We start from the raw sequence: 18,559 nt of genomic DNA, 5'->3' as shown, positions 1-18,559 counted from the left end.
AGCTAATTAGCCACATCCCCTGCTGTATTAATTATTCTACTAAAGTTGGGACCTTGTTGTAGCTAAAAAATCCTAACACAAGTTTTCTTAGTTCTAACTATAGTAAGTTTTTAAATCGTATAAAGTTTCAAACTTCAGGGACTTAACCAAAGTCCTAAGAGTTAATTTGAAGTATACTTTTAACTAAAGGCAATTTTTGGATTTACTTGTGTAGTCACTTATTAACCAAGTGGTATCAGCAAAAGCAAAGTTGTAGACCCGACCACTGATCCATAAGTGTAGGAAGCTGGCTCTCTATGTAGTGTACTAAAACGAAGTACACTGTACAGAGAGTCCAGTGGAGCGCCAATTGGTTTACAGAGGCTAAAGTAGGTAATACTAACTCTCTCTTTTGTGGTAGTGTGGGGGAGCGGTTAGGTTTATCAGAGGGTAGTGTTAAGCATTTGTTCTACTCACAGGTGTAATAAATGAAACACACACTCAAAAAAACAAATCCGAGACCAATTTAGAAAAATAACACTTCTTTTTATATATATATTGCAATCTCAAGAACTTTGTTTCAAGGTAGGTATAGTTTTCAATATAATTATTCACTGGTAAGTAAAACGTTCAAACCTGTGTGCCTTTACGCACAGTGCAATCCTATGGGAGGAAAAGTCAGAGATGCATTAAAGGTAGGTACAGTCAGTTTTAGGGGTTCACCTTCTGCGATCGTAGTAATAGTGGGCGAAAGTTCAGAGTACTGCCATCAGGAACTGCCCGGGTTCAACCATGAGCAGAGTGCTGGTGTAGCTGGTAGCTGGTGTGGTACGGAGAAGGGGGGCACCTGAAAAGAGGCTGCACAGAGGAACTTTCGGGCAAGTCCGAGGGCTCCAAAATGAAGGCTCAGGTGGCAACGGGTCTTGGAGCACAAGGGCACAGCCGGTTCGTCTGGACCTGGGCTGTAGGGCTCGGGAGCAGAGGGGTATTGTCGGCTAGGCTGGGTGCGCAAATTGGCAAAATATCACTTCGGACAGGTGAGTTTTGCAGATAGTCTGAAGGGGCTACTCCCTCCCCTTTGAGACTACCCCTCCCTCCATGCCACCATCCTTCCATCGCATGTCGGAGGATCACTTGGCCCTTCTCAGTCAGGAAGTTCCTGCTCTCTTGGCCAAGAGAGCTATCGAAAGGGTCCCTGTGGAAGTAGGTCGTGGTTGCTACTCCTACTACTTTCTGGTGTCCAAGAAGGACAAAGGCCTGCGTCCTATCTTAGACCTCATGGCCCTCAACCGCTTCTTCCAGAAGGAGAAGTTCAAGATGCTCACATTGGCTCAGGTCCTGTCTGCCTCGACCCCGGAGACTGGATGGTAGCGTTGGACTTGAAGGACGCCTATTTCCATATACCCGTCCTGCCATCCCACAGGCGTTACCTACTGTTCACGGTAGGGCACAAGCATTTTCAGTTTACCATGCTCCCCTTTGACCTTTCCAGCGCCCCTCGGGTGTTCACCAAAGTGATGGCGGTGGTCACAGATCATCTGCGCAGATCAGGGGTCCTAGTCTTCCCCTATCTTGATCACTGCTCGCCCCAGGTTGTTGTCTCCCACCTCCAGACTACGGCGGACCTCCTGCCCTTGCTGAGGTTCACGATCAACATGACGAAGTCACACCTGACTCCCTCTCAGAAGCTCCTTTTCATCGGAGCAGTTCTGGATACAGCGCAGTTTCGGACTTATCCTCCCAAGCAGCGAGTCTGGGATATTTGGGCTATGATACCGATGTTTCAGCCTCTATCCCTGATTTTGGTGAAATTGACTCTGAGGCTGCCTCATGGCCTCCTGCATCCTGCTGGTGGATCATGCTAGGTGACATATGCGGGCTGTGCAGTGGGACCTGAAGTGCCAGTGAGTGCAGCATCAGGGCAATCTTTCCAATGTTGTCCAGATCTCGGATGGGACTGCACGTCAATTGCAGTGGTGGCTCAAGAACCAGGATTGGGTGAGCGGCAGATCACTCTCCCTTCCCCAAACAGAGTGGACACTAATGACGAATGCGTCTCTCCTGGGATGGGGCGGTCACTGGGAAAGGCGGAGATCAGAGGTCTCTTGTCTCCGGCGGAGTCCGGTCTCCACATCAACCTTTTGGAGCTCTGGACCATCCGTCTTGCACTGAAGGCATTCCTTCCTTCTGTCAAAGGAAGAGTAGTGCAGGTGTTCACAGACAACACTACCGCCATGTGGTACTGCAACAAACAGGGTGGGGTGGAATCGTGGACCCTATGTCAAGAGGCTCTTCGCCTTTGGACATGACTGAAACATCTGGGCATATCCCTGGTAGTTCAATACTTGGCAGGTTCTCTGAAACGCTGGGGTGGACAAACTCAGCTGTTGGTGCATGATGGATCACAAATGGCATCTTCAGTCGGAGGTAGTGCAAGGTCTCTTTCAGCAGTGGGGAGAGCCTTGGTTAGATCTGTTTGCCACCGAAGAGAATGCGCAGTGTCAACAGTTCTGCGCGTTGGAATTTCCAAGGCGGCACTTGTTCGGCAAAGCTTTTTGTCAAAGGTGGAATTGTGGCCTCCTCTACGCCTTTCCGCCTGTACCTCTTCTGCCAAAAGTCCTGAAGAAGATCAAGCGCGACCAGGCCCAAGTCATTCTCATGGCTCCGAACTGGGCACGAAGAGTCTGGTACCCCAAACTCTTGAGCATGGCCATCGATCCTCGATCAGACTGCCTCTTTGGGAGGATCTTCTGTCGCAGCAGCAAGGGACGGTTCTCCACCTGAACCTGTCCAGCCTCCCCCTTCTTGCGTGGAGATTGAGCGTCAACAGGTGACAGCTTTCGGCTTTACTCCTGAAGTCTGTAATATCATCTTGGCAGCCAGGCGTCCCTCCACTAAAACAGTAATATGCCTGTAGATGAAACAAGTTTGTGGCATGGGGCACAGCAAAGGCTGTGGATCCCCTCTCTGCCCCTCTTTCTGAAGTCCTCTTGTTCATCCTTTAGCCTACAGGGCTGTGCCTTGAGCACTCTTAAAAGCTACCTCTCGGCCATATCTGCCTTTGCTTTGCCTTCCTGATCAGCCTTCTCTTTTCAAGTCCCCTATTGTAAATAGATTCCTAAAGGACATTACTCATCTCTTTCCCCCTTCTCTTCTTTCTTAATGCCCCAATGGGATTTGAATCTTGTCCTTACTTACACAGTATGGTGCCGATTACGATCCGGTAAAAACCGGGTACGAACCGTCGGTCGGAGCGTTTTCCCCGTCCGACTCGTACCCGGTCGTAAAACTTTACAAACATGGAATTACGATTCGCACGGAAACACCATTTCCGTACGAATCGTAAAAAACACCGACCGACGAAAATATACATACGAATGTGATCCGGGAATGCTGCGACGTGACGTCGGTACGCTTTCAGGCAGCGTTTCACGACCCAGGAATTACATTCGAACCGTCAGCAGTCCGGACGGCAATATTTTCACGGTACCCAAAAAGTGCCGGAAAAGCGAAGTACGGCGCGAATCGACCAGAGTAGGTGGCCCGGTACGCACCGTACCCCCCCCAGCCCCCGTGCGTACGCGCCGACCCCCCCCAGCCCCCGTACGTACGCGCCGACCCCCCCCAGCCCCCGTACGTACGCGCCGACCCCCCCAGCCCCCGTACGTACGCGCCGACCCCCCCAGCCCCCGTACGTACGCGACGACCCCCCCCAGCCCCCGTACGTACGCGCCGAACCCCCCTGTATGTACACCCGTGTACGTGTCGAACCCCCCCGTGTACGTTCGAGTCGTACCCCCACCCGTGTATGTACGGTGCGTACCCCCGTGTACGTTCGAGTCGAACCCCCCGTGTACGTTCGAGTCGAACCCCCCCCGTGTACGTTCGAGTCGAACCCCCCCGTGTACGCGCTGGGGGTACGCACCGTACATACACGGGTGGGGGTACGACTCGAACGTACACGGGTGTACATACAGGGGGGTTTGATTCGAACGTACAGGGGGGGTTCGACTCGAACGTACAGGGGGGGTTCGACTCGAACGTACACGGGGGGTTCGACTCGAACGTACAGGGGGGGTTCGACTCGAACGTACAGGGGGGGTTCGACTCGAACGTACACGGGGGGTTCGACTCGAACGTACACGGGGGGTTCGACTCGAACGTACACGGGGGGGTTTGACACGTACACGGGTGTACATACAGGGGGGTTCGGCGCGTACGTACGGGGGCTGGGGGGGGTCGGCGCGTACGTACGGGGGCTGGGGGGGTCAGCACGTACGTACGGGGGCTGGGGGGGGTCGGCGCGTACGTACGGGGGCTGGGGGGGGTCGGCGCGTATGCGGGCACGTCTCCATGGTTTACTATGGGAGTTCGGTGCGGACGGTGTTTTTTCCATCCGGTTGTAACCTCGGACGCACGGGATGGATCATGATTCCTCGGTCGGACTTCACCTTTCACATTTGTACGGTAAATCGTACGAGGACGTGTCGGACACATTTTCCGACCCGAGGACGTGTGGGGAATGATTCCCAATGCGGTTCGTATGGACTTTTTACCATGCGAATCGTGATTGCCAGTTCGTACGGCACTTGTACGATTCGTACGGTAAAAAGACCGGATACGAGTCGCACGGGGAAATTTTTTACCGGATCATAATCAGCACCTATGTGTGCTCCCTTCGAGCCACTACATAACTGTCCTCTTTGACTTCTTACTTTGAAGACTGCCTTCCTGCTCGCCATCACCTCTGCTTGCAGGATGAGTGAGCTTCAGGCTCTATCCTCAAAGTCTCCCTTTCTTGCAGTCCATCCTGACAAAGTGTTCCTTCGTACTAGGCCCTGTTTTCCACCCAAAGTGGTTACCTCTTTCCACATAGGTCAGACCATACATCAGAGTAGGAGAGACTCCACCATCTGGACCCAAAGTGTCTGCTGTCCTTCTACCTTGACCGCAATAAAAATTTCCAGGTGGACGATCAACTCTTCGTGGGTTATGTGGGCGCCAAGAAAGGTCGAGCCATACAAAAATGCACCATCTCTTGATGGGTTGTCCTATGCAGGAAAATCTCCTATTCATTCTACCAGGGCGACAACAACCGTTACTGCTTTGGGACGTGGAGTTCCGCTTATTGGCATCTGCCAGGCAGCCACGTGGGCATCCCATCACACGTTCACCAAACATTATTGCCTGGATAGCCAAGTCCAGAGAGACGGCTTTTTTAGCCGTTCTGTTCTCCAGGACTTTCTGGTGTGAACTTAGTTCGCAGACCCACCTCCGGGGTTGGCATTGCTGGGGTATCGATTCTAAAGGTAAGGAATCTATAACTACAGTCTATTTCAGATGAGCAAGTTACTTACCTTCATTAACGATGTATCTGTCATACATTAGTTATAGATTCCTTACCGCCCCACACATCCTCCCAGTTCTGCGAACTGACTTCTAGGGATATGGACTCCCTTCCAGGGCCCTAGTTACGTGCATCAGTGGTCAGTGTCTTGCATGGCTCTGCACTTCTGGCATGGAAATTAAAGTCAGAACTGACGTCAGCGTGCAGGGGCGGCGTCTAAGTAGACATTGCAACTTCATCCTGGCGACCACAATGCCAACAACAGGCACGGAGTCGACTTATGCCACCTACGGATGCTCAGGGGTACTGCTAAGAGAAAAATTATCCAAATCCTTCTGATGCCTGGGGGTAATTCTAAGTTAAGGAATCTATAACTAATGTATGTCTCTTACAAATACATCATTACCGAAGGTAAGTAACTTGTTCTTTTGCGTCAAAGTTGTGCTGCAGTTCTCACCAGGCAGAGACTCTTCTTCGTCCTTCTGTTGATCAGTCGAATCTGATTTCTTGGTTTCAGGGGTGCCACCTAAATACTCAATTAAGTGGCATTATAGGTAGTAGCCAATGGGCTACCTACCTTTAGGGTGTCTACACCCTCTATATGACCACTTCCTCTGGGAAGTGGGCATAACCCTGACCCTAGAATACTAATTCCTTCCCTTCCAAGATGGAGGAATTTGAAAAGTTTGGTCCACATGAGCTGGCCTGCCCAAGGGGTGGGCCTGGCTGAATGTGTGCACACCTCTTAATTTTTCATATTATTTCCAATCACATTTTCAAAAAAGCTCTATTGGGCCTACTAGCAAGACAAATTGTCTCCTTCACCGGTAAGACATCACAAACCGTGCTAATTCACACAATAAAGGAGTTAATTCACCATCTCTTGCTGACTTCACTGAGGCATATGATTTAATCATTTTTTAAGTGATGTTGAAATGGATCTTTACTGAGTTAAAGTTTCTTCTATGTTCATAGGAATTACCCCTGATGAAGGGCACAGCCCAAAGAACATTGAGCGTGTATGAATTACAAAAATTATCAACCAATAAGAAAAATTAAACATGGACATTCAAAGTTGGATTGAAATAATTGAAATTAAATAAAAGGAAATTTCTTTGAATTACGTTGGATTACCTTTTGAATTATTGAAACAATTTGAACCAGAGTGCGGATTGGCATGGCGTATGAGCGAGCTTCAAACTCTGTGCCAACCCACCATCCACTACCTTCTTCTCAAACAAGCTGGTGTTGCATACATGTGCATTTTTCCTGCCTAAAGCTGTGATGCTATGTTGGTCAGAAAATCACCATGCCGGTGTTCTATGCCCCACCTCACCCTTTAAAGGTCGAGGAGGTACTCCATTGTTTGGACCCCAAGAGAGCTCTCTGATTTTACAAAGATCATACCACAGAGCACAGAGTGGATCATAAGCTCTGTATAGGATTTTCTGGCAGTGCAGTAGAGAAGTATCTCCCTCTAGATCATACTCTTCATTAAGATTTGCTACGCATTTATAGTTTGAGTCCATCCACAGACCAAACTCGACATAGGTCCTGCTTTGGTATCTATTCAAAAGATGAGGAATCTGTAGCTAAAATTCTCTACAAGTTACTCATCCTCAGTAATGCTCTTTCTGGTACAGATTGAATCTACCCCAGATGTCTTACCGAGACTTCCATCCTCCCTGTTCCATGTTTGGACTCTATTCATTAGTAAGATCACAAGTCTAGGAATCTGCACACTGGCCATACCAATTTGCTTTTGGGGTTCTGCGTGTGGGGGGGCACAGACACTCTCGAAGGCCACTGATGTCAGCACACAGGAGTGGCACCTATATAGGCTCTGCATGTCATTTCTGCAACAGAATAGCTTAAGTGCAGAGAAGCATGATGCCCCCCCTACTGGTATGCAGACGTACTGCTGAAAGGTTTCCAGATCAAGTCTGACACTTGGGGAAAATTCAAAAAGTGAGGAATCTGCAAATGGTGGGGAATCTACGGTTAGATATAGTCTCTACCAGCAAGAACCTTACCCAAGGTAAGTAACTTGTTCGTCAGGTTTTTTTTTGCTCTGTTTTAGGAATGACACTGATTTTGATAAATAAGAAAAACAACATCTAACTTTACCTGATTTAATGGAAAAGACATGCTAAATCAGATTTTTTTTTATGCAGTTGTGTTCCCTTCTCCATATATACTACTTCCGGGCCCACCTGCGACATCATCGCCATGAACCTTAATGCTTTCTTTGGCATCCTCTTTGGAGCTCTTGCATTCCTTTTGCTGCTGATGATCGCCATTGCCCTCATAGTTAAATGGTACCGCAAGAGGCGGATGGAAGTCGACGACGAAAGGTAAAAACAATGATTATGGTGTGTGCTGGTAATGGTGGTAAGTTTTTCTTTGGTTGGTGCAAAATCAGGCCAACAATTGATTCTATGAAATGATAATTTTTATGCCAGAGTTACACTTTCTGTTCAAATACATGGCATAGGCAAACGTTTATTCAATGTCGGGGTGAGGGGCGGCCCAGGGCAGGTGTGTGGCAATCCTCACCTTAAAAAGGAAGTCCAGGTGCATATAGCCTCATGTGACTCCTCCTTGCTCACAGTTCCAGCTATCTTCAACAACCTCAATAAAACCAACATTGCCATCTGCTGAATGAGAATGTGCGTGAAATGTCCCGGTAGATTTTTCTATGACTTGCTGGGAGCACCTGAGCTCAGAATTTGATGCACTCTGTTGTCAGATTTCAGGAGGAGGGTGAAGCCTGTTGTGGACCCATTACTGCGTATCCTAAACACTTAGAAAATGCCACAGGCATCCATCAGAAACTGTTAGCATGCCTATTTGGGAGTTTCTGTACTAAAGGACAGAGCAAAGACGAGGACATATAATAAGCGTTATGTATACAATACAACAGCAACAAATTGTTCCACCTTGAAGGGTTTTGTGTAGTCTCTACAAATGTGAAGTCTGTAAAAAAGAGACACACTTTGACAAATATAACACAATTTATATATTAAGTAAAAATAACAAAACTTGAAAATAGCGTGTAGTAAGGGAAGTGCTCAGTGCAGGAAACAATAGCATCAGATATTTTGGGCCAAATTGTTATTTCCAGTGTGTACTTCACACTGTTATCTACTGTTTTTCTTTGGCGCGAGACAATCAATAATTTTTGTAGCAAAGAAGGCTGGCCAGGCTCATCAAGTAATGGAGTGGCTTGGAGGCTTCTAACTACATAGGCTGAAGGTTGGGTCTGTGGGAAGCAGCAGGGGTCGCATCTTGGTCAGGGCTGGGTTGAGGGAAGTTGGCAACAGAAACACCTTCCCAAGCTGATGATCTGTGGTTATCCACAGGAGCAGGATGAGTAGGAGGGGCTTGGCTCAAAGGCGCAGAGTGAACTGCAGGGCTGGAACTGTTGGTTTCAATAGTTTCCTTCTAGTGGCATGCACACAGGCTGTTGTTTTCTGGCACTTTACAGGAGTGTTTGTGGTGAACTGGGCTTGGAATAGGCCACAACAGTAGGCTAGATGTGGGTTTTCTGCTGATGGAGTCGCATTTGGACCAGGCGCCCTGGTTGCACATTGTGACTGGCTTCAATCAGACAGACCGATAAAGCAGCTTGGACATGCCATCTCTGCTGACATTGGACCATGGTGTAGTCAAGCAAGGTTGTGGGAGTGGAATTCTGGGGCATCCACTCTCCAGGTGCTATCCCGCCACTCTCTATCTGGAACCCCTTTACAGTTCTGTTTCATCAAGCCTGTTTCTTCACCTTAGAGGCAGATTCCTGTAATTCAGACACATCTTTTAGAGTTGGAATAAATGAGTCAACAAGTCTGAGAAACATTCAAAGTGACTTCGGAACTGGGGAACAAAGCTGCTGTTTTGGCAGTTAGATCAGAAGAAGTGCTTTGCCTACAGACTTTATCTTAGGAGGACTAATGTGTGGTGCATTTTAAATCGCAGGTTTGGATGGAGTACTACATATCCCTACTACAGAGGTCACATTTTTAGGTCTAGCCTAGCGTTGCAGCGCGAATGCGCTGCCATTGCTTTGCGAGCCATGCAGTATACACTACAGAGTGGAAGCTTTGTGGAAGCTCCGCCCACTCTCTGCCCATTGGCTTAGGTCCTAAATGCTGCCTTCCAATTGGTTTTAGGTTTGTTAGTCCCGCCTCATGAGGGCCATGTATCCTTCCATGGCTATTGGCCCCTATACCCCAAACACTATTTTGTTCCCTGTCTCCCCCCACGCCCTCCCGCAGTGCATGACTTCTGGGCCCCCTCAACTCCCCCACTCCCGTTCGTACCTTCTCGCACGCCCGCCCTCCCGTTTCCAATGCAATAGATTTTGCGTAAATGCGAGTCGTATTGCAATGCAAATGTGTGCTTGGTGGCACTACTTGGTTCTGAGTGTCCCGCCTGTCCGAGGGATGGTGAACGGAGCCTTAGGCGTAAAAAAAACCCAAGAAGGTCTGATAAGGGATAAGAGGACAGAAATTATGCAAACCTTTGAATTCGCTACTGTTTGGAATACTGTTTAGTAGAGGTCATGTTTTTTTGTGTCTGACATCTACCTTGACGGGTGGGCGGAGCTTGTTTGGGGCATGTTTTGGCCGAGCTTCGGCGTTATTGACACGCTTTGTGCGTAGTTAACGGGCTTGGCAACGCAGTCCAGAGCAGCTCCTGCCCGGGAGAAGGCCGGGCTCGCACTGTGAGCAAAGGCTACAGTACTGGCAGGCTCACCCTTTGTTGAGCTACAAATGTATCATGATTCCTGATCATTCCCTGCGGCACAGCTCTGACTGGCAGCCTGTTTGACATCATGATCGCCACTAGGTGGTGTTCAATAACTCCAGCCTACTAGCGAGATTACCCACCAGTCAACGTTGCTTGCAATATGCCGGGGCCGCGGGGTACGTCCCATCCTGCTGCTGAAACTGGGAGATTTGAAAAAGGCGGCTCCGGGCTGTATGGTTTGCGGGCGCCGCGGCACCAACGGCGCCACCAATTCAATAATACTGCCACATGCAATGCTGCTGCAGGCAGTTCACACTGGCTCGGGCCGCCCGCCTTGCTACCTCAGCTGCTATTACTTTTACCCCCGCCGAATGCAGCTGATTCAGAGACGTTAACCGGGGATTGCGGCGCCAAGTAGCAAGCGGCCGCTAGGACAGTATAACTGGGCAACCCCACAGAACTCATGAGGATTCAGGACAGCGGCAGCCCGATCGCTGTGTGGAGGCCACGGGCAGGGCGACAAACGCTCCTGGAATTGCGGCCTTGAGGGCCTGGGCTCAGCCTGCCTGCAGTGCCACAGCCAACCCTTGCAGAGACGGACCAGAGTGAGTCGCTGCTTGCAAGCGCCATCCGCCTCCATCATCCGTACACACAGACACTCAGACCCATCTGCAGCTGGGCCGTGCCCCACAAAGGTACCTGTCAGAGCCTCTGTTTTAGTCTATGACACACTTATTTCTGTTCTTGATGCTCCATTTCCCTGATGCTCCATTATTGCCGGTCTCTATGATGCCCCGTTATTTTGTCTTTGTACCTGGTTATTGCCCTCGCTGGTGCTACATTGTTGTGTGGTGTCTGCTTACTCCTCTTTGATGCCTTGTTATTGCCCCCTCCTGATCACATTATTGCCCCATCTGAAGCACCACTTTTGTCCTCTTGGTCGCCCTGTTATTGCCCTGTTATTGCTTATCTCATTTGCTGCCACTGATGATCACTTCTGAGGCCCTATCAATGTCCTTTCTGATGCCATGTTAACCCCCGATGCCCTCTTAACTCCCCCTAAGATGCCGTATTATTGCCCTCTCTGAAGTAGTATGATTACTTTATTTATTGCTTTGTTATTAACCCATTCCAAGTGCTATTATTGTCCTGCCTTATGCCATTATTGCCTGCTCTATCTCCCAGTTAATACCCTCTCTGATGCCTAATTACTGCCAACTTTGATGCCACTATTGCCCTCTCTATTGTCCCATTATTGCCTCGTCTGATGTCTCACTAATGTCTCCTCCTATGCCTTGTTATTGCCCCTTCTGATGAGTAGTTGTTGCCCACTCTATTCCTTGTTAATGCTCCCTTTGATGCCTTCTTATTACCCCCTCTGATGTAGTTATTGCCCTGTCTGAAGCCCTGTTATTGCCCCCTACCCGGGTCTCTGCTCTGTCCCTGGTTTGTTTATTTTGATGCATCGGGGTGGGGTCGGGGCTTCAAGAGAGCAGTAAGGATTTGCTTTTAGGTTGTTAATAATGGTGGAGTGGTTAGTTGTTGCAATTAATGAAACAAAATAGATTTCAAATGTTATTACACAAATTAGAGGAACCACAGTACTGTGGGACCTGATGAACAACAACTTTAGAAATCCTAAACTGCCCTATGTTTGATTTGGTGATCTAATCTAGGTATTACAATACATGGACGATTTGCTATTTTGTCCCATACACCTTTTCTTCCTAACTTCTTTTGATAAAATCTTGATAACATGTTTTTCAAAGTGTCACACGTGATAGACGTAAATGCCACTCATAAGTAGAGTATAAACACAAAAATGTCACTCATGCATGCTGAAAACCTGGCAGCTATGTGCATTAGTCCAACCCCTGATGCGTGGTACTTGGCAGGGCTGGTCTACTTTATGGTATTTAAATGTTTCCCACATCTTCATTGCTTGATTTTGCTCGTGAGAAAGTGTCACTCATAGTTGTTTAAAGTTACTCATAATTACACTGAAATTATGAAAATGTCACACATAGCAATCTGAAACCTTGGCAGCTATGGAGGGGAGGGACACAGGAAAGCGGCAATGCTTGCCAGGATGAGATGAAAGCGAAAGCGCGAGGGCGGAGGGCGGCGAGCTCTTAAAGGGCCGTGGAGCGTGTGTGTGACAGACACATGCTCTGTCGGTGCCCCGGCGGCGACAACCTGAACCAGCCCGCTAAAAGGTATCCCTTCCGCCCCGGGATCGGCAGGCGCAGCCATGGCCATCGCAACCATTGCCAGCCAGTACGTGTTCTCGGACTTCATGCTGAAGGAGTCCGCCTCTGAGAACAAATACAAGGGGCTGTGGCAGTAGCTGGCCCTGGACATGATCATCAGCTGCATGGCCGTAGGGCTACCCATCCTGCTTATCTCGCTGGCCTTCGTGCAGGAATTCAGCATGGGTAGGAGGCTTTTGCACTCAGCCATAAGTCATTATTGGACGTCGGGGGCCTCCCACATAAGCAATTTCTATGTTTGGAACCCCAAAATAATACACAAAACAAGTATACACAAATGCTGAAATATAGAAATATTTTGTTTAATTCACAGTCAGAGAATGTTTTTTTTTAAAAGGTTACTGCTTTATTTGTATAAACTTGAATATTTTTTTTTATTTTATATTATTTGATTTTGTAAAACACTTGCAGGCCCCATGAGTAAACCCCACAGATCATGAGTTAAAATCCACTGCTATCATCAATTCATAGCTAAATGCATCATAGCGGGTTTAAGCTGAAGTGAAGGGCTCTTTTCGGATAGGTTACATGTCAGCTGTCTGCAGCATATGTAAGTGCATGGCTGAATGTGATAAACTGTTAATAATTCCCAGTAATACATTGTCCATGTATTCCAATACATTACTTTTTTAAAGTAATTATTCTATAATTTAATCTTTGTAGACTAGTTGCTTGAATACAGTTTAACTGTGGGGAGAGGAACAGTGGTGAAACAGTTCTTCCCTTTATAGCAGGCAAATGATCTAGACTAAGGTCATGTGCACTGGCAGAAAGATGAATTGTTACTCATTACTCACACGACTTCCAGGCAATTGCCTTTGCTATTTCACGGAAAAAAGAGTTTGAAGTAGTAATTGTGATGACCAATTGTGATGATACTACAGTTGTACCCATCTTTCAGCATAGAAATGAAAGGGCCTATTGAGAGAGCTTTTTGAAGCCCTGCGTTGTGTGAGCGATTTCCCAAGTTACTTAAAACATGCAAAGTTAAGGTCTATGTGCTTACAGGAAAATGTATGTGTCAACTATAACCACATTGTTTTGAACTTGGGCCACTAAATTGTCAGATTGGTGGTTGGGAAATGTAATGAAAATGTGGTGTACATTAATGTAATAAAACATTGTGCGCATTCACAAGCATATTGCAATATGTTTCCCAACTTTTGCTGAAAGTCCAGCATACGTGAACTGAATTAGTTATCCATAGGTGGTATGGCAAGTATGCCAATATTCAAAGTTTTCACAAAGAGTGCATACAGGACAGAGTGAATTTTGAAAGGAAATATATATGATAGATTAAAAAACTGGTGCAACATCTAAAGTAAGGTTCCTGATGATACTTCTTTCTGTGTAGAATGCTTGGAATGCACGTTCGTGTGATTATGTTTCAATGTACTTCTATACCCTCCAAATACTTTCAGTATGTTGTGGGTTGGTCAGTTATGATCATGAAAATTTGAACTGTTTGGTAAAATCTTAGAGTAGGACTGTGCACAGCCTTTCTGCTCTCTCCTTGCACTAACGCCCTGTGTGCAGCCGAGCGCCCACAGACACCCTTGCACCATAGTACAAGGGTGCCTGGGATAGAGGCAGGATTGTTTTACTGCAGGAAGGGACATCTTCCTCTCCAAAAGCAATCCTTTGAAGCATTTTCCAAACAGAGCTTTGAACTATACCATTTCCCTCTAAAATGCAATATTACTCTCCATGTGTTCCCATACCTGGTGTGTTGCAGAGTTTGGTGCTTACTTTCCCTCCATCTTAAACAACAGTAGATGTTTCAGCACCCAGGCTAATGTGCTGCATAGCTAAATACATATAAGGTCCCAAAAGCGACACTGATTGCATTGCAAATGCTTGTTAATCAGGGATCCTGCCAGAGTGAGGAAATTCTGTTGCATCCAGAGGAGCCAAAAATCATGTACATCTCTAAAAGCATATTTTGTGTCAGTAAATATAGTAACAATCTTTCAGGGGTATAGATACAATCAAAGTGTACTTGAGGAATGTAGCAACTTTCGACAACTTTGTACTTTGTATATATGGCATGACTGCCCACTCTTCAGCCACATTCATTTCTGAGATATGATCCATCAACATAATACATGAGATCACAATTAGCTATGGATGCCTGAGAGAGATCAATGTGGACCTCAGCCAAATGGGTAGCTGTGACAAGGCAGTCATGTGGCTCTCTGTCCGGAGAATTGGTCAGCATGAAGGCAGGGTGTAGGAAAGGATATCGACACCCCTGATGCAAACCCATTCCTTAGATGGCAGTTCAAAGGGAATGGTGTATCCTGATTAGGTATCCTTAAGGCAGGTGGATAGGAGAAGGCTTGTTTCAAAGTAACAAAAGCCTGTTCGGCCTCCTTGGTATGATGCACGGCTTCTAGGGCATCCATGTTTATCTGATCACAGAAGGGGTTAACAATATTCACAAACCTCAATGGCTTGTCAGCTACAAAAAAGGTGCTATTCCCAAATGTTACATGCCTGAGAGACAATGACTGTTCTGGGCAGCTTACAGATAGCTTCAATGTGGTCTGCAGACAGATGCCTACCCCGTGCAGAGATGTCAAGACCTAGATAGCAAGCATGGGGAAGTTAGAATTATGATTTTTCTCTAGAACCCTTCTGCAATTTCATAGCCAGTGCTGCAAAGATATACAGGGAGTCAGTTTTGTCAATGTTCCATTGAGTCAGCTGCAACCACCAAATCATCTACAAATTGAACAGTAGTTCCTCCGGGAAGAAAGGATGTCTGTATCTTTCTTGAGTGCATAATAGCAGACAGACAGTAACTCAGTAAACCCTTGAAAGATGAACACCATGTTAGCTGGCCGTCTGAGAATGAGACCATAAAAAGGCCCTGAGGTTGCACCTGCGGCATCACCTGCCAGCATGGGGAACCTCAAGACATATAATGTTTCTCCCCTCTCTTCTGCTGGCTCTGACTTTTCAGATGTCATTTGTGCAAACTGATTACGAGGCGGCAGAGCAGTAGCGGTTCTTCAGATGGGTGTTTGGTATTTGAGTCTCTTGAATGTCTCACATCTGTGATTCTTGATGGCATTTGTTAGACTACTCATACCAAATTAGGAACACTGGCTATTGGCCAGGGCCTACCTTACTTTTGGCTGCTTTTCATTTCTTTCTGAAGTTATATCAGTGTTCTAGATCACAATTTCTTCTTGTACTCATTGATGAATCCAACCCCCTGTTTTTATAAGCCTGCACACGCTTTTGCCATACTAGTGATACATTGCATGGGTAAAAGTGTAAAAGTTTGAGGGTTGAGCTATCAGTCTTTCACACATGTTTTCATGGTGGACAATTAGAAAGTATCTTGCTCACCTGGCTGTAAACCAGCTTACTTTTGGAATTCTCTAGTCATAGTTTGTTGAGTCTCAAAGAGGTTCTGGAGCGGGTGGCTCAACATCCCTATTTCACTCGCACATTCATTTCCTGGGGTCTGTGCTGGGTTATTTTCCCTTTCCCCCTTTTTGCATCTTTTCTAAAGCCTTGTGGTATATACCGTAGATTTCACTCACCTTTAACTTCCTGTTCCTGCGATGACTCGCCGCAACCTGCACAAAAGTGGCCATACAGACATCACATATCATACATTTAAAGTGCGCTAGCACTCTTTAAGCAGAAAGCTGGTCTGCACTTCACTCATTCACCTCTTTCTCAGACAGAGTTCCCTCTCTTGCTTCGGTGCCTGGTGTTCTCTTGTGGAGCCTGGTCCGGCCTATCGTCCTCAAACTTGATCAAGCGTATGCATTTCCTGCAAACAAAGCAATTGATAGTGGAAGAAATCTGCACTCACACTGATTGAAATTCAGGAAATGTTTCTTAATAAAAAGAGGAGGAATCTGCAATGCACAGAGTTGGATAACAAGAGAATCTCCTGGCACCCTGTGAGCATAAAGCAAAATACACCAGTACAGAACATCAATTTGAAGGTTTTCATGTAATGAAACTGGAATGAAAGCTATGGATTTGCAGAACCGTTCCTGATAGAACACAGCTGACCTCAAAACTGATACAAAATGCACACTTTCAGAACCGAGAAAGCTATTAAAAATGTTCACGTCTACGATGCCAGCCTTAAGAATGAGGCTTTACATGCCAGAGATGGGCAGAAGCTGGTAGGCATAGAACAAAGTGACGGCTACTGCTCTTAGAGTTACGTTAAGGCAGTGTTTTAATGCCACAGTCTAGAGTGCAGTATGTAGACAACTCTAATATAATCAAAGGTGTGAATATGGTATTGAATATCATAAACCTAGCCAAAAGGAAGCAGGGCACCGTACAGGGGCAAAGATAAAGATACAGTTAACCATGCTTGTGGGTGTGACTGGGTAGTGGAACCACAAGTGTATTGAGAATATGTGGCATCAAAAACCATTGCTTAAAGCATGTCACAGGCAAGCATCCCAGTGGAAAGGCTGAGGGCCTGATTCACAAAGTGGCTCCGCACTCGTGGTGGTGGTCCTGCACTCAGGGTGAGACCTTCGTACTGAAGTTACCCATTGCAGAGGTCCCGGCATGAGTGTGGGCCCCCCACTCCATGACTGGGGGTCCTCTGCAAGGAGTGTGGCCCCCTACGCCACAACTGCAGGGCCTCTGCCATGAGTGTGGCCCCTACGCCACAACTGCAGGGCCTCTGTCAGAAGTGCAAAGTCCCTTTGTGAATTGGTCTACTAGCGTCCTGTAATGAAATGTAAAGGATGGTTATTATCAGGCACATCATTCAAGATATTGAAACATAATATCTGATAGAGACTTCTAGCTGGAGATTCCTTAGCTTTGAATTACCCAGGCATCAGGCTGGATCTGAAAACTTTTATGTAAGTAGAACCCCTGCGTGCCATCGGGAGGCTTATTTCGGCTCTGCGTGATGTCGTCAGCAACGTTTGTGTAGGTTATGAAATCGCGGTCACCTATATAGGAGCCACCCTGCCTGTTTCAGCCTCTATCCTGGATTTTGGTGAGTAGGACTCTGAGGCTGCTGGGACTCATGGCTTCCTGCATTCTGTTGCTGAATAACGCCAGATGGCGTATGTCGGCTCTTCAGCGGGAACTGAAGTTCCAGTGGGCACAGCATCAGGGGACATTTCTTCAGCATGGTCTACATCTTGGAGGGAACTGCAAAGGACCTGCAGTGGTGGCTAATGAATCACGACTGGGTCAGAGGCAGACCCCTCTCACTTCCCCAACCTGATCTCGCAGTAGTACAGATGCGTCACTCCTAGGATCGGGCGGCCATCTGGGAGAGGTGGAGATCAGAGGACACTGGTCTCCGGCAGAGTTGGGGCTCCACGTCAATTTGTTGTAGCTTCAGGCGATCCGGTTGGCATTGAACGCATTTCTTCCCTCTGTCAAGCAGCAGTTATTGCAGGTGTTCACGGACAACACCACCGCCATGTGGTACTGCAAAAAGCAGGGTGGGGTGGGGTCGTGGACCCTTTGTCAAGAGGTTCTGCATCTCTGGACATGGCTGGAACAGCAGGGCATAACCCTGATTGTTCAACACCTGGCAGTTTCTCTGAATGCCAGGGTGGAAGAACGTGCCTGCTGGAGGTGGTGCAAGGTCTCTTTCAGCAGTGGAGAGAGCCTTGATTAGATATGTTTGCCTCCGAAGAGAACGAGCAATGTCAGCAGTCTTGGTATTCAGAGCTTCTTCGAATGAGCATCGATCCTCCGATCAGGCTGCCCCTTCGGGAGGATCTTCTGTTGCAGCAGCAGGGGAGGGTCCTCCACCCAAACCTGTCAGCACTCCACCTCTCTGAGTGGTGATTGTTCGGTGACAGTTGATAGCTTTCAACCTTCCTCCCAAAGTATGTAATGTTATTTTGGTGGCAGCCCTCCACTAAGATGTTATACTTCGCCATTGGCAAATATTTGTAAAATATTGTACAAAAAGGTCTATTGACCCTCTTTCTGCTTCTCCTTCTACTATTCTTCTCTTCATTCTGACCCTCGCCCAACAGGGTTCTGCTTTGGGTACTCTTAAGGGTTATCTTTCTGCTCTGTCCACTTTCTTGCAGCCGCCGTACCAGCCTTCTTTATTCAAGTCCCTTATTGTAAATAGGTTCTTAAAAGGGCTTGTACATATATTTCCATCTACGCCTTTTTATCATGCCAGAGTGGAACTTTAATTTGGTCCTCACATTTCGATCCGTTACATAACTGTCCCCTCCGGCTG

The 18,559-nt window shown here is 47.2% G+C and overlaps 1 protein-coding gene across 1 annotated transcript in view; it reads left to right on the top strand.

Moving 5' to 3' along the window:
• Positions 1–18,559, top strand: part of LOC146788619 (uncharacterized) — a 1,185,638-nt gene that overhangs the window by 1,152,919 nt on the left and 14,160 nt on the right. Inside the window, exon 65 of the mRNA XM_085635786.1 lies at positions 7,501–7,680. Coding sequence (XP_085491912.1) covers positions 7,501–7,680 — 180 coding nt within the window. The remainder of the gene's footprint in view (positions 1–7,500; positions 7,681–18,559) is intronic.

This window comes from Triturus cristatus, chromosome 11 (assembly GCF_964204655.1).
Source record: "Triturus cristatus chromosome 11, aTriCri1.1, whole genome shotgun sequence".
NCBI classification, from domain to species: Eukaryota; Metazoa; Chordata; class Amphibia; order Caudata; family Salamandridae; genus Triturus; species Triturus cristatus.
The sequence above is the reverse complement of the archived record's forward strand: the minus strand, read 5'-3'. Positions and strand labels throughout refer to the sequence as shown.